A 15,666-nucleotide genomic window follows, 5' to 3' on the forward strand; every position below is an offset into this window, starting at 1 on the left:
GCTCTCATTTTTCTGCAGTGCTGCAATATCTGACTCCAGTTACTTCACATTGCCATGCAATAGAAAATTGGGGCACTTACATCCCACGTTTTTACAGTCCTTCATGGCATCGCTCTGACTGTCAGATCCTTTATTTATTTACCTATGCTTCTATTTTCTGATTTCCCTTACAACAGCTGTAGCTTTCTGTTTCCCAGTCTGCATGGGCCTCCTCTCAGCTATTCTGTGTTCAGGTCTCAGCATTCACATTGTTGGTTCTCCCAAAATGCTGTGTGGGTGTTAACTTCTAAGCAGTTGCTCAGTTTTCGTGACTGGGTGCCTTCTAGCATGGCTTTGCCAACAAGCTGTAATGGTAATTTCTGTAGCACTTTAGTAGACTTAGATTAGGATGGACTTGGTTCTGTGTGGCTGGGAGAGTTTCCAGCTAAGCTGACACATTAGAGTTATAGAGCTCTAAAAAAAGAGGAAATATTATGAGAGTAATTTTCCCAGCTTCTGATGGGTATGTGTGAACCAGAATTCTCAAAACTCATGATTTCATGTAGTTTTTCATCTTAGTGTAGTTTGTTACTGGTGAGGGGAATTTTTTAAAGGACGGAAGGCAAGTTTTGATACAGGAATAACCTTCCTGCTCAATTTTCATGTTGTTCCTAAAAGCAGTTTTACAAATCCATGACATTATTTGAAACATCGCTTACAAAATAGTAATTGCATGCACAGCCTTATTATTGTAGTTTTAAATTTACTTTTTTTGAACCTTAACAGAAAAATTCAACTTGAAGAAAACTATCCAACAATTGAGAAATTTATTTTGTGATTTCTCTACTGCAGTTGTAAGGAGCAGGAAACATTATTGTAAGGGGAAGATGAATTCTGAGTACTGCTAACTTCAGCTGTTATTTATGGTATTTGCTGCTCAGAGTTTTGCCTCTACAAAGAAAGACTGTTTTGTAAGTTAACAAAATGTGGGAGAAGTCTAAGAGAAAGCAGGTGCTAGATTGCACAATATGAAATCAGGAAAAATGGGTCAGGTAAAACACTGTAAGAAAGAAAAAGCTTTCTATAACATAATTATGGTTTTTTCTTGTTCTGCATGGTAAATTTGTAAAACAGGTCCATAAGATGGCTGGGGAATTCTGTGGACTGATCAAGTTAAGCTTAATAATACTAGTACAAATATGGAAGAAGTAAGAAATTCCAATATTGGGTGTGTTACTGAGGAAAATACTATTTCTGTTAATGATTGAAACAGAAATTGGCAGTGGTAGCTCAGAACATAATGCCTTTTATATTTGTGGAAAACATGACACCTCAATTCAGTATCAGATAACAATGTGCCAAATATAAAAAGGGATTTTCATTTGGCATTTTAAGTGCTCATTCCCGCTTCTAATAATGGTATGAGGAAAGCAGTTCCTATTCTGTCTGGATGAGAAAATGTCTATAAATTAAATTTAGTAAAAAATTGCATATTTTTTTTACCAACAAATGTAGTTTACAATGTAAACTGCTTTTTAATTGCCTTTTCTAGTTATGGTTGACTTTAAGTGGATTAAATCTTTTTCAAAGAAAAATACCTAATGCCTGTTTCTCTCAAGATAAGCACAATTAACTTCCTGTCTGTTAAAAATCTTGTTATTTATTTCCAAGAACATTTCCTTTTATCGTTGTCTTTTCTTCATTTATATAGGTTTGTTTGAATGTAGTTTCCAGAAAAAAAATTAGTTTCTCTAATAAATTTAATAAATTACTCTAATAAATTACTCCTAGAGTCAGATGACAAGAGGTGCCTTATTGTTTCCACTTTCCTTTCAGAAATATGATTTTGTATTTTAGTACCTAATCTGCTATACCGTTCATGGAAGTCAGGGTGATCTGTGGATGCAGTGACATTTGGATCGTACCCTTTTTTCCTGATGGACAGTTGCCAACATTCTAAAATGTTTCTTTCTGATCACCAAACAAGAATCCACGGTAGAATAGAAAGGTTTAGGATTACTTTGGGTAGAGTATTTTAAGTTATAATTCAAGACACTATTTTTTAATTTAAAAGGAAATATAAAAGTTTAGAGCAGGACCCTTTCTTGTGCTGTCATGATTCTTTATTTTAGGATTATAGTTCACTTAGAAATCTAGTTCTGTCATGAAGCTCCTCAGTTTGTGTCATGTTGCAACTCACAATTTACTGAGCAATTACTCACACTAATGGAACAACTTGTGAGTGACTGCTGATGACTGTGAGTAATAACTTTATGGTATAAAAGCACATTATTTCTTAAAATATCTGAGGAATTTAGATTCCCTTCTCTAAAGCTGGCCAACAAATAAAGCCTGTCCTGTCATAGGTTTAAAGTAATATGATGCAGCACAGTGAAATGTGTATCATAACTATTAGAAATTTTCCATGTTGTATATTTATCATTGCATTTTAATTAATTTAATTTTAGATGCTCCAAGGTCTTATGCATAAAAATATCTAGATGTTTGATTCTTATCACCTGTTTTCATATAGTGCTTAAGTCTTTGTATACTAGATACTTTCATTCAGCTTGAGCAAAATAATGAGAGACTGTCAAAGCTGGTGTATATAAAATCTCTGTTTATATATTAATGTGTACTTCAATTATTTACTGATATGGTTCTAGTTTTTTAAGGAAGAAGTACTAGTCTGACATAAAATGAAATATCAGAAAAGAGCAATTGTACTTAAGCAGCAGCAGAACATATTTTAGCAAAAACGGATTATCTGAGTTACCTGGTTCAGTACAATTGCAGAGTTTTACAATAGTATGTTTGAATATGTATTTTAAGCATGTAAATAAATGAGTTAACAATGCAGAATTTGGAATGCAACAGACCTTTTAAGTGGAACAAGTACAATCCAGGATCTTGGAACCTGCTGTCCCACATGATAGCAAGAGCGGTAGTGAACTCAATGCTATGTACAGTATAAATAATCGTCATATTTTGAGCAGCAGGCATCATGACCAGCTGATATTTTCTTTCCTCGGGACCAGTTGTTCCCAAGAGTGCATGGCTGGAGCCATATGATCTTATCAACACATTCGAGAGCCTGACCCAAACACTGACAGAGATTTTGCTGCAGCAATGACTGTCATAGAAGAAAGTCGCCCTTTTGCACAGCAGTTATCCAATGTCTACTTTACTATACTCTCACTTTTTTGTTTTAAACTTTTTGTGAAGATCAGTCTTGCTATACTTAGTCATTTCTACATTGTGAAAGGAAACCGTAAGGAAGCAGCAAGGATAGCTGCTGAATTTTATGGAGTTCCTCAAGGACAAGGTATATTTGTACATACTATGTTATCACTACTGTTTGGGGATTTTGTTGTTCAGGTAATTACTTACCTGCTAACCTCATTTACATTCAGTTTTTCAAATTATATGTGTGAGTGGGTTTTGTTTCTGTAGTTGTTGCTGTGTTTTGTATAACAAAAATTATCTGTAGGAGTGTTGTTAGATTATGCGACTTTTTTGGTTTGGTTTTTTTTTTTTTTCAGTTTTTTAAAATTTATTTTTTAATTTTTAGATTAACATTAAGTTCAGAATAAAACTGAAGTATCATAGCTAGTGTTCTGTTAGGAGAGAGGCCTATATTTGGGATGGCTGTATATAAATAAGGTTGCTGAATACTTCCCAATCTGGGACTATTTTCCTAGTAGCTCCTAATGGTAAACTCCCAGCTTACCATGCATAGTTGAAATTTTCCATGTTTGGCATATGAAATATCAGAATATTATTTTGCACCATTCTAGTGAAACTAGTCCAAATATTTCTGAAAATTATTTCTTGATTAAGGTAAAATTTTCTTACATTAATTTATTTGAGAAGATATAGTCCTCATGTACTTTGAATAAGTTGTATCTTGGTACATACCAGGAACCTTAGTAACCCTTTGTCAGGGCCAGGTTTTGGGCATCTCTGTGGAAACCTTTCAAATTTTACTGGGTTGAGAGCTCTTGTGAAAATTCCTTTTTCTGTTCTTGCAAGCAGAACTTCAGCAGAACTGTTGCCCCAAGCTCATCTGTAATGAGGTACCATTTTCATTCAATTCTTCCTTTTGCATTACAGAACACTCTTTCTTCTAAATTGTGGTGTGCTGGTACGTGACTGGACCATGATTTTGTTCAGCTTGGGATTCCTGCTACCTCACTTGTCTTTATTGTTGTTCCTTGTATTCTGGGATGACATCAAATTGAGTTAGGCAGTGGAACAGGAAGACTTGTCTTGCCTCTTACTGCCTTTACTACTCATCCCTAAGTACCACGAATGTGAAGAAGTAGCCCAAGTGAAACATAAAGTGAGAAACTATAGAAATGAGCCAGAAACAGTTTCAAACTCAAAAGATTCTTTCAGTCTTCTATGTTGGGACTAAAGCTAGACATTTTGTGTAAGGGCATTAAAATTTGCAAGCCAGAAAGAGAGGCTTAAATCCTAAAGCAGGAATTAGCTTACTTTGCAGAGGATTTACTTGAGATGGGTTTATATCATGTGTTTTCTGCACAATCTCTGAAACCCAGGGTTTTTACATCTGAACCCGTTAATAACACCATTTGAACTGCTGTGCATGTGTGTGTTTGTGTGTGAGTGTATGTGCAGATATATATGGGTGGGAGAGTGTGTGTATGTATGTATATATTCACTGCAGTAGGATAGGAAGAGCACAGGCAGGAATACTTGCAGAGAATGGGGAAGGCATTACTTGAAATCTGGAATTTTTTGCCAGAAACTGCTGGCCATCTTTAAGGCAGCTCATTTTAGGAAGACTGACACACAAGCCGGGCAAAGAAGCAAAGAGACTTGGGAAGAACTGCAGGGAAACGAATAACATACATCAGGGTGGAGAGTAAAATAGTGTCTACAGTGTTACCTGTTGCTGAACCCAGGAGTCTGTAATTCAGTAATTTGTCAAAAGTCTCATCTATTATACCTAAAAAAATGTATTATTAAGCATTCTAGTAGCTGGCCCATGCAAAAGATTGAAATCTATCACTCTTGCAGGTTACTGTTTTGGTCAGGTAGCAGAGGTTTTTATTGATTTAAAGAATCAAACATATGGTAGAGTTTCTAGTTTTCTGCTTGGTTTATTAAAAGAAAATAGTTAATGCAACTATTTTGTGCTTGAATTGTACTTTTTGCAGTTCAACATCAGTGTGTCTTCATTTTTCACTGTCCAGCTTGCAGTGTTTGGTTCTAGATTTGAAACAGTTGTAAGCACATGTTCAGCTAGTGTTACATAATCTGCTTTTCATCCATTTTTTGTGAATGACAGCAGCAATCCTTTTCCTTTGGGATGCAAATAATTCTTCTCAAAATTATTATTTTATCTTATCTTTTCAGTACTTTAGTTCGATGTCTGTAGAAGGAGGCATGCTAGTGTCTGAACTCACACTGTGTTGTGGGATTTGGTTTGTTGGTGTTGGTGAAATACAGGGATGCCTCCATGGTGTTTATATAATACCATGTAACAAAATATCCTGTTAAAAGTAGCATCTAAAAGATGTACAAAAAGTAACATGAAGCATGAAAACAGCTTGAAACATTACATTATAAAACTAAATACTGAGTATCCTTCTGATTAGTTATCCATTCTTTTTTCTCAAGTAGCAGAAAAACCTTGGCAGAAAAAAAACAACACAAAGAACCACCAAAACAGAAAATCATTATCAACATCTATCATTAGCTAACTGAAGTTTATAGTGTTTCAATAAGTAATTCAAATTAGAGGAAATGTTTCTTTTCATTTTCTAGTTTTAACCTGATTACATACTCTCAAAATTCTGTTAGCACTGGTATTTTAGGTTTGCTTTTAATAACAAAAAATTATTTATTTCTATTATAATGGCTTGGCTAGGACAGAGTGCTATAATTTTGAAGAAAAAAGAACCTTTGGCAATAATGTGCTACTAGGCACAGGCATTATTTCATACTTGCTAAATTGACCCCTTGAATTAAAATAAGCCTTTCTTTTAGGAAGTCTGTATAATTGAGGGTGTTTCAAGTACTGAGCAGTAGCTTTTGGTGGAACTCCTTTTGTCAAACTGAAGGGATAGAGGTCAGTTCAGGAACTGAGGCCTAGGGATCATACATTTCAAGGCTGACTTGCTTTGTCACTTGTTCTTTTTATTAAATATAAGGAGGCAGGTGAAGACCTGTGTCATCTGCCTTGTGTGGTCTTGTTGCTGCATGTTAGTAGCGAAATGGGTCCTTAATTTTTCGGGAATACTTTCTCTTCAGTTTCAATAGTCAGCAATCTACACTCCATCTATCCTTTGGATCTCAAGTGTGTGAACAGCTGGATAGCGTCACAATAATTAATTACAAATTATTATACTGTTTATGTGGCATTGAAATATAGGAACTAGACCAGTGTTCAGCATCAGCTAAGACCAAAAAAGTGCATATAAAAGCTCTACTAATTATAAGTCACATTAATTTTTTTGTGGAAATGATGTCTGAGTAAAATTTTTCTTGTGTATAGGTGAAAGGTACCTTCAGAGGTAAATTGAATGCTCTAGGATCAAATATACATGAGTTATCTGTCAAAAGTTTGGTTAACCTGTTTTTAAAATGCTTAGTAATAGTGATTTCTGCAGCATCCTTATGCAACCAATTGCAGTTTTTACTGTTCTCATCACTAGACTGCTTCCCACTTCCCCCAAGACTGGCCTAAATCTTTATTTCTGCAAACTAAATACGTGAAATATGGTTGTTTCTCTCTACATATGAGAACTAATCAATTCAAAGACTATTATCATGCATTTTCCTGCTTCTACTGTTTTTTTTTTTCTTTTCTAGAATAATGTAAAAAGGATTTAACTTAGTCTGTCCTCCTAAGTCTTAATTTTCTAGCAGTTGGAGTTATTGCAGTTGCTCTCCTTTGCACTTGTGCCAGTTTGTACATAGTTTACAGACGTCTTTACTGATGTCTAATTTCCCATGTTAAACTGAATGCTCCAGCTGAGACTTTATTAGTGTAACCAGGGGAACTATTAGTTGTATACAAGGGGAACACTTGTGTCACATGCCATGTATATGGTACCCTATGTAATACCTCCTGGAATGATGCTGCCCCCTCAGCAGTAACGTATTATGGAGAGAGTCTGTAGCCTGTAAACTTCATGTTAAAACAAAGTCACTATCCTGTGCATTTGCTTTTTCCTCTCTCAGTCCTTTGTACTGGCCTTCAGCTAACTTCATGCTGTCTTGGTATCAGACAATTTCTCCATTTTACTTGCCTGTTTTGAATTGTTTCCCTCTGAGCAGCTGTAGCATCTACAGATTAGTATCATCTACTGCTTGCATAAAAATAAATACATTATTCTACTGTTCACAGTGTTAAAAGCCTGAATAGCACCAAATGCAGGACAGAATTCTGCAGTGTTTTACATTTGCTTAAAGTGAATTGAAGACCTGTGTCCTAATAAGCTATTAGAGTTGAACTCTTTCTTTTTTTTAATGAAGTCAGTGGTATTACTACCATAAAAAATTAAATGAAAAGGGGATCCATTCTATTATAAAGGTCCCATTTGGTGGGTTATTTTTAACTTTGGCGCCAATTTTGTAAACACTTACTCATATACACTTGCCTCATTGATTTGAAAGGGACTGATTCGTTGTTTGGAGCCAAGTGCCTTGTAATCAGGGACTAGAGCTGTGTTGTAAATAGGTTGTTGTGCCTAGTGTTTCTTTATTTATTGTGTTGAAGTGAGCATTTACATATTCGTTGCATTTGAAATTTTGCAGAGGTCAACATTTTATTAATTGCTTTCTTAATGAATAGAGTCATAGCAAGTATATGTTCCATTTTAAAATTCTGTGCCCTACAAACTGATATACAAGAATAAACTAACTTGAAAATTAACTTTGGGTATATTTAGCTCCTTAGCAGACTATGTGTAATGACAGTGATCTGCACAGTAGCATTTCTTCTCATGGTATTTCCAGATCTGTGAAGAGCTAACAACTCAGCCTTTTGTACAGCTGTTGCTGGATAAACACTGGAGGGTCAAAAGCAACTTTTAGACTCTTCCTGCTATAACTGGTCGTATCATGAAAGTGCTCCGTGTGTATGAGCACTGGGGTGGATGGAGCTTCAGATGAGTTCTATAGTTCAGTTGCTTTAGGGTGAGGTAGTGGTGCTGTGGTATGAGGTGGATTCAAAGTTTATGTATCAAATCTGAAGAGTTAATACATTATCAGATGTTTTGGGTCTGTAAGACATAAACTCTGCCAACAAATACTGGTAAGATCTCAGTTTGTATGGAAGAGTCTATACTTTGTTACTACAGATAACTTTTTAGAAGGAAGCATAGTTCCCACTCATAAACCTTTTTATAAGGGAAAAAAGTGTCTGTTTTATCAAAAGTAAATGTGTTACTCAGTAATTGTCAAAATATATTTAGCTGCAAGCAGAAAGTGATAGAGAGGAACCTTCTTATGAAAAAAATAAATTTGCAGAGGTTAACGTAAACAACAAACAGCTATTCATGTACATATACAGATACCTGGGGTCTGATAGGCAAGCTAAGCAGTTCTGAGAATGTAAAATGATTTATCTTAAATATTCTATTTTTTAATGATGTCGATTCTCTTCACAAAAATTTGTATAAGCTTTCACTTTATGAATAACTGTGTAAGTGAAAGTTACCAGAAATTGTGTTTGTAGTATACTTCTTAAAATACATACTGGTTTTACAGAACAGGAGAGGTGAATATGCCCTGGCTTCTTCTAAGCTTAAAAAAGTGTACTCTTGAATGACTGTAGCAAATTCTAAGCTACCCATCTTTGCTGTATCTGCCTTGGTCAGGCACGGTAGGAAAGCTCAGTACCCTAGCTGCTCCTAGTTAGGCTAAATTAAGCCATCGACAGGATTGTGGTAGTTCAGAACTGGAGTCTCCATCTTCTTCCAGAAACTGGTAAACACTATGAAGTTTTCTGTTTCCTTTTCTTTTTGTACACTACTTGGGTAGTCCCTAGAAACCAGTCCTTAAAATACAGCTCAGAAATAGTCAATAATGCTGTGGTTCACTGCAGAGATCCACTGTTTGGAAGGCTTGATCATGTTTTGAACTGTAGTGAATGATTAGAACAAAGTTTTCGTTTTTATTTTATCCTAACGAGTTGCAATTGATAATGCCACTCAGCAACAGTTGTTAGGTAGGGAATACAGGCATGAGGCATTTTCTCAACTTGCATTCCATAGAGATCACAGTTCTATTAATAAAAGCCACCCAAGACCTCTCCTAGTTTCCTGGATACAATAGAGATTCATTTAGCAATGATAGGAATACTGTATGGCATACCTATTCACCATACCACTTGGTGTAAGGCACCACATTTAGCATTTGTTTTTCATTTGCAGCACGTAAGCTAATGGTGTAAAAATGCTTAAGATAGTGTGAATATTCTTTTTTGAAAGTTTAGAAGGGGGGACTTTTTAGATGGAGCTCATCACTTTCTCTTTTATGCCAAATAACTTTGCCTATTTTGGAAAATGACTGCCAAAGAAGAGTCATACTTCAAAATAAAGCCAATAAGATACTTGCTTTGAAGGAAGAAAATGACACCACATGTCAGACAAATCTCAGAACCATTCTTTTCTGAAGTACGTATTCTACCTTAAAGAGGTTTTGCTCGGAGATATGTGATACAGCTAAATCGGCATGGCCAGAGCTCTGACTTATTTGCAGGAACACCTGTTGGCAAGCATGTTACTTTTAATTCAAATTTTACATTTTTTACATCCCTCATCTTAAAGAAAATTTCTGAGGCTACAGAAACTTCTAGTGAATACACATGCTGGAGCATGTTTGCATGTTTGCCTCCCTGAAAGAAACTGATATAGCCTACATGTGGATTTGTTTGTGGGGGTTTTTTACTCTTTTGTGTTTTTCAGGACCTCCTTGAGGTCCACCAGCTGCATATTTTGGTTGGTTTCCTCCTTGAAATGGTGTGCTTCCTTGAAATGTATTTCTTCCTGAAGATGGACCTTAACTTGTCACCAACCTAGGTCCCATACACTTGCTTGGAGTGTGCACTCTAAACTCACATGGAAATAACCTGCATCAATTGATTTCTCCATTTTTCTGTGTTAAATGAATAATAAGCTTATGAAATAATACAAGTACAAAATTAGCATTATGAACTCTGATATAGCTTATAGCCTGGGGTTTTAAAGGTGCATAGCAATAAGACTGAAAGGCAATCCTGGAGCAAAATCTCTAAAAGGCTTTAAAGAGAACTGGTGCTAAAGGGAGTATGTAGAAAACTGCAGTATTGGCTCGGAGCAAGCTCAGTTTTACCACCTGCACTGGTCTTTTTTGCCTTGGTGGGGCATATGGCAACAGGGGAAGACCAAAATAGCATAGCTCCCTGAAGCTGATGTTCCTTCCTTCAGCCACAGGATTCTTATGGCCAGGGTTTTGCTATTCACATTCCACTCTCGTAGGGGATGTTCTTAAACTTTCGCAATGCAGGCAAACAGCGAGTGAACTGCTGCCAGTTAGATGATGATGGCTTGGGGGGAATTGCATTGCGTGCCTAAGTACTGAGCTCTGCTCATGACTGCAGCCATGCTGGCTGGTTGGCCATAAATCCTTTGTGGCATGCTGCATCTGTTGCACTAGTGGATGTTGCCCTCTGCCATGTCTGGAGTCTTTCTGGCAACAGATACAATCTCTTTATGGCTGTTCTTTCACCGTAATTGGCTGAAGAGTCTCTCTGGGGTGCCCTTTTCCATTCCTATGCTGACTACTGGTTTCATGCCTGTGTGTGTCTTTCTGTCAATATCTGAAGCTCAGGCCTGCTTGGTGACTGTTTTACGTAGGTTCAGCCACATGACTTCTGTGATTTTGTTTAGTTTACATATTAGCAAATATTCTATGTTAATGCTGCCTGTCTGCATGAAGAGTCTGGCAGTTACACGTTGCAAATCCACAAGCCAAGAAATGTGATAAATGTATCATTGTTCCGTATTTGACTTCTGGGAGGCCTGAGACAAAGCCTTTGTCATAACAGAAGTTTAAATATTTTTTTAACCTTAAGTTATTGTTCCCAGCATTCAAGGATACAAGGTGTAACAGCTGTAAAAATCTCAGGGGAAGAGGTAGGAAAATTACTTGCCATCCAACCATGCTGTTGCTAACATCATCATTCATCATCAAATACTACTACTACTACTAATTTGGATTTCCATCTAAGAAACAGTGATGAGATTGTATTGAGAGTATGTAATAGACTTTTTTAGTGCTTAAAATGGTGTAAAGAAATGTCATTTTATGCTTAAGTAACTAGTGACCATTAAAGCATTATCTACATATCTGCTGGTATTTGTCAAGAGGGCTGATTGGTGACACCTGGATAATGCCTAAGCTTCTGGTTGCCTGCTAATGACTTAGATCACCACCATACTTGCCATGAAGTATGGCTTGATACAAGAATCTGTTTAACAAACAAATGAAAAGTTATTCCAGGCCTTTCTCTGTTCTGCTCTTAGAGCTTTATCCCTGTACTTTTATGGTGCATTTAAGTTCCTTGGCCTTGAGCTGGCACTACAGGATGTAACAGTGACACCACTGTGGCCTTGTAGGATTCTGTTTTTGTCAGTAACCACAGCTCATCAATTCTTCTAAAATTTGCTTCATCTTGGCATCTCCTACAGGAAAGAATGTTCAAGATCTCTTCTGGTTCGTTTCTGGCTATGTCAAATGACAGGCTACTCCTGGGGTACTGGCACTGAGCCACAGGGAGCCTGTCTGTCATTTCAGCTTCATGGTTGCAGGGTGTGGATCACATGAGCAGGAAGAGTCAGTTTCTAGTCCTGTTCCAGAATTTAGTGTGGCAGGTTCCATGCAGTCACTGTGGCCCCGTAATAATCCTGGTCATAAAAACAGAGTAACCTGAAAGTACAGAACAATTTGGGAAGCAAGGTGGGTCATCAGTTTGCTGGTTTGAGAGGGCTGCACACAAAATACTCATCTATGACATTTGAAAATGGTGCAATTTTTTCCAAATTTTCCTAAGACAAATTATTGTTATAGTAATTTGGACTGTAGTGCATTGGACTGCATCATGTGTTGAAAGGTCAAGGGGGTTTTGGTATTGTTGCTTTTATTAACACATTTTTTGTGTCTTACCACAGTTGCATCTCTGTTGACATAAAAAACAGTCTTGAAAACAGAATGAGTTCCCCGCTGAAAGGGAGGAACAAAAATGTACTTCTATTTTCATTCCCACCTGTTAAGGACTGCTGCCCCTTTGAACTCAGAGCTATGTGCTGGCATGGAAGTGTTGAAACTGTACTGACATTTCTTTGGACAAAAATCTAGAATAAAAAGATTTTGAAAGTTTTCTTTAACACTTCTTCCTCTGGGTTATAAATTTGAACAGAACTAATTATTAATGAAATGTAACATAGTGCTTTATTTAAAGCTTGTATGCTAAATTAGGTCAGAATGCCAAACTCATCAGTAAAGTCTTCTAGTTTGCTTGCTCTCAGACTGTAGTCTCTGCCCCTTTCCTGGCTGCTTTTTTGAAGGTAACTTCCATGAGTAACTGTAATCTAAATGCTGCCCCTAATTCCTTCTTTGCCAAGTCAGGAAAAGTAATGGTCAACTGTATTTTGTATGTGCTTGGACACCTACTTAGACTTCTGTTATAGGTTTTTGGGCAGATTTTCTAAGTGTTTGAGTGTCTTCTATAGAAAAAAAATCTGAAGAGCAGACTCTCAGGACTAAGCCTGGGTAGTTCTGTACTTTCGAGGGTTAGAAGTTTTATTGCCTAATGAAGTTGAAGGACACTGATTTTATTTTGTAGCTAATGTAGCCCAGGGCATAGATGGTTGGCATGAGAAGGATCTCACTTTCATTAAGCAATTCCATGTCAGAGGTGGAAGTGAAATAGCACAGTCTTCAGCCTTACTCTATGGTTTTAATCATGTTCATTCCTTCATCTCAAGTATATTTTGAACATCATTTCAGATGATTTCTGATGATGTTTTACCTTTTTTTTTTTTTTGAATTTGTATTTATGAACTGTTTTAATAGGACTTTTTAATGGGTTTTTCCTAGAGGATGAATGGTTGGGTCTAGCAGAATTTAGTGAAAAGTTCCTTCTAGAGTCCTGAACTGGCAAAGCTTTGCCTTCTTTAAAGCACAAAAATGTGTATTTTACTAATGTCCTCTGGAGTATTCAAAGTAACTCAATGAGTGGCAAGCATCTATGGAATATCTCTATGGAATAAAGATACTTTACCTATAAGCCGTGCTTTGAAGGTGGAGGATTTTGGGAGTGGTCTAACTGCATTGGTAGCTCATTGCTTCCTGTGCAGTTGTCTGGACAAGAGAGCAGGTGATGCTGACTCCTGTGGGGGTCTGCCTCTTGGAGCCATGGCAGCTGTCTGTGTACCTGCTGGTTTCCTTGCTCCTGCCAGTCACACCTCCCAGGCTAGTAAGAGAGAATGGAGGCTGGAATAAATGTGGAAAGCATATGTATGAAGTACTTCCAGGTTTGTACCACTCCTGTAGAAAGAGACAGATTCATTCTCAGCTGACAACCTCACCCACGAAACTCCTACAAAAAAATGTAGGTTTTTTCTTGCCAGACCAATGTCAATTCCTGCTCTGCAGTTCCAGATGCTTTGCTTGATCTTGATCCTCACCACCTTCTTCTGAGAGTCCTGGAATTCCATTCCTAATGGAAATTTAGAACTGAGATGAGCCTCAGAGCCATGGCAAGTACAAAAGCTGTCAGTGCTTATTTCTGACAGGAGAACAATGCTGGTATTTTCCTGCACAGGCATGTGTGTACGTATCCCTAGTACGCTTGCCTGTTAATTCCTCTTCCAGTATTTATTTACTTGGAAGAAAGCACTAAAAAGTAACACATAATTCTAGTATTAAAGTGATACATTTATAATGTCCCATTTATAATGAGCCCTTTTGTGAAAGCTCTGTTTCAGATTTACATGCAGAGTCTGATTGCTGGATACGTTGAAGAGTTTATTTCAGTCTCAGAGATATTCTGATTCATTCAGCTGGATAAAACCTGAGGAAGAGAGTTGTCTGAAAGCAGCCTAGTGTCTGTGAGAGTGCTGTTTTGTTCTGTCTCATGGGAAGAGCAGTAGCCCACCTGCTTCTGTTCTGTAAAGAGTGTAGCACTATTCCAAGTACAGCAGTTCTTATGTGCAGTAATTTCAAGGTGAAATTTGCAGCTGCTCCTTTTTCTTCCCTTCACCCTATCTAACTATAATCTTGCCTCTGATTTTCTCTTAAAGAAAACCAAGAGAGATATAGAAAGTTTCATTAAATATCTGAGTATTATTTCAGAATTTTAGGAATTAAATTTTGTCAGGTACCTAAAAAAAGTAGTATTAGTGAAACTCAGTAATGTTGATATGCTTGTTAAACATTTACAACTGGCTAGTTTTATATATATAGAAGAGCATAATGAGGAAATACTAGAAAGAAATGCCAGGGACATAAAGGCAGCATTTTAACATGCTATTATTACAGAGAAATCACTGTCTTTAACCGTGATGGAATTTTATCCTGGATTGCTTCTCTCTGCAGATATCTGATACATGGTAAAGAACAAAAAATTCTAGCACTATTTGGTTGGTTTTGTTATTATTTTTTAAAAACTATTGACTTGTGCTTCTTCTGACAAGACTACAGTCTTACTTTCATAATGGGATCAGACTTTCAAAATAACCATTATTTTTTAGTCAAAACATGCTTTTATTCAGGACTTAGTTTCTGTTGACATTTATAGGATAACTTGCCCCCTATTAAAAAAACCCAAGAAACAAACCACAGGTAACCAGGAGTGCTTCACAGTTTCATGGATTCTCCTGAATTCTAAAATCAGTCTTAACTGCACATTACATATAAGTAAAACCTGATGCAGTAATAATTGTTGTTACTATTCTTAAAAGAATTTCTATTCTGATAGAATAATTTTGGTTTTCTGTTTTAAGCTGCTTGGTATTCAAGCAGCAAAGTATTTGAATACTTATGCTTTAAGAATCTGTTTCTTTTTGTGTGCTAAATGATTAAAAAATTAACACCTTCTTTCCATTTAAACCATGTAAATAGTTAAGACTCATGCTGTAGCTAAGCTGATTCTTTCTCTGTTTTAAAAATAGAAAATGCTGGAGCAGTCCCTCCCTTCCCCCACTCCGTAGTCACTAGTCCAAGCTAGTAAATGTAACTGAATGGATTTCAGTGTTGTAGCCATTCTACAGTAGGTACAGCAAGATCCTTTGTGAAAAACCAAAAGGAAAAAAGAAAAAAGGTAGTAGAAATCCATTTGTGGATGTTCGTCAGACCAGAGTACCTGCACCAATGACAGACAGGCTTTCCTCGAGAAACAGATCATGACAACAAACACTGCTGCTCAGAGGAGCCAGAATCTCCCCAAAAGACGCCTAGAAAGTGTAGGGGAGTGTCCTGCAAAACGGAAATCTAGCTGGGGTATTCTGACCAGCCAAGGTTAGTATAGCAGCCATTTCAGAAACCGGGTACTGAAATATGCTAAGCTGACCCAGTTTATGATGGTATAGCTATAAAACTGATTTTTGTGGGGTTTTTTTCTCCTAGCTGTAGTGTAAATGCATGCTTTTGTTAGTGGCACTTTATTGTCTT

At 36.8% G+C, this 15,666-nt stretch overlaps 1 protein-coding gene across 5 annotated transcripts in view; it reads left to right on the top strand.

Moving 5' to 3' along the window:
- ASB5 (ankyrin repeat and SOCS box containing 5) overlaps positions 1-15,666 on the top strand; it is a 40,509-nt gene that overhangs the window by 8,558 nt on the left and 16,285 nt on the right. Inside the window, exon 1 of one of the 5 annotated variants that reach the window (XM_032110362.1) lies at positions 3,094-3,304. The exons of 2 other annotated variants lie outside the window; for them this stretch is intronic. In XM_032110362.1, the coding sequence (XP_031966253.1) occupies positions 3,109-3,304 (196 nt within the window). In that variant the 5' untranslated portion in view covers positions 3,094-3,108. Of the gene's footprint in view, positions 1-3,093; positions 3,305-15,235; positions 15,514-15,666 lie in introns of those variants that run through there. 2 more of the 5 variants (XM_032110364.1, XM_032110366.1) reach the window with 2 other exon arrangements.

This window comes from Corvus moneduloides, chromosome 5 (assembly GCF_009650955.1).
Source record: "Corvus moneduloides isolate bCorMon1 chromosome 5, bCorMon1.pri, whole genome shotgun sequence".
Taxonomy (NCBI): domain Eukaryota; kingdom Metazoa; phylum Chordata; class Aves; order Passeriformes; family Corvidae; genus Corvus; species Corvus moneduloides.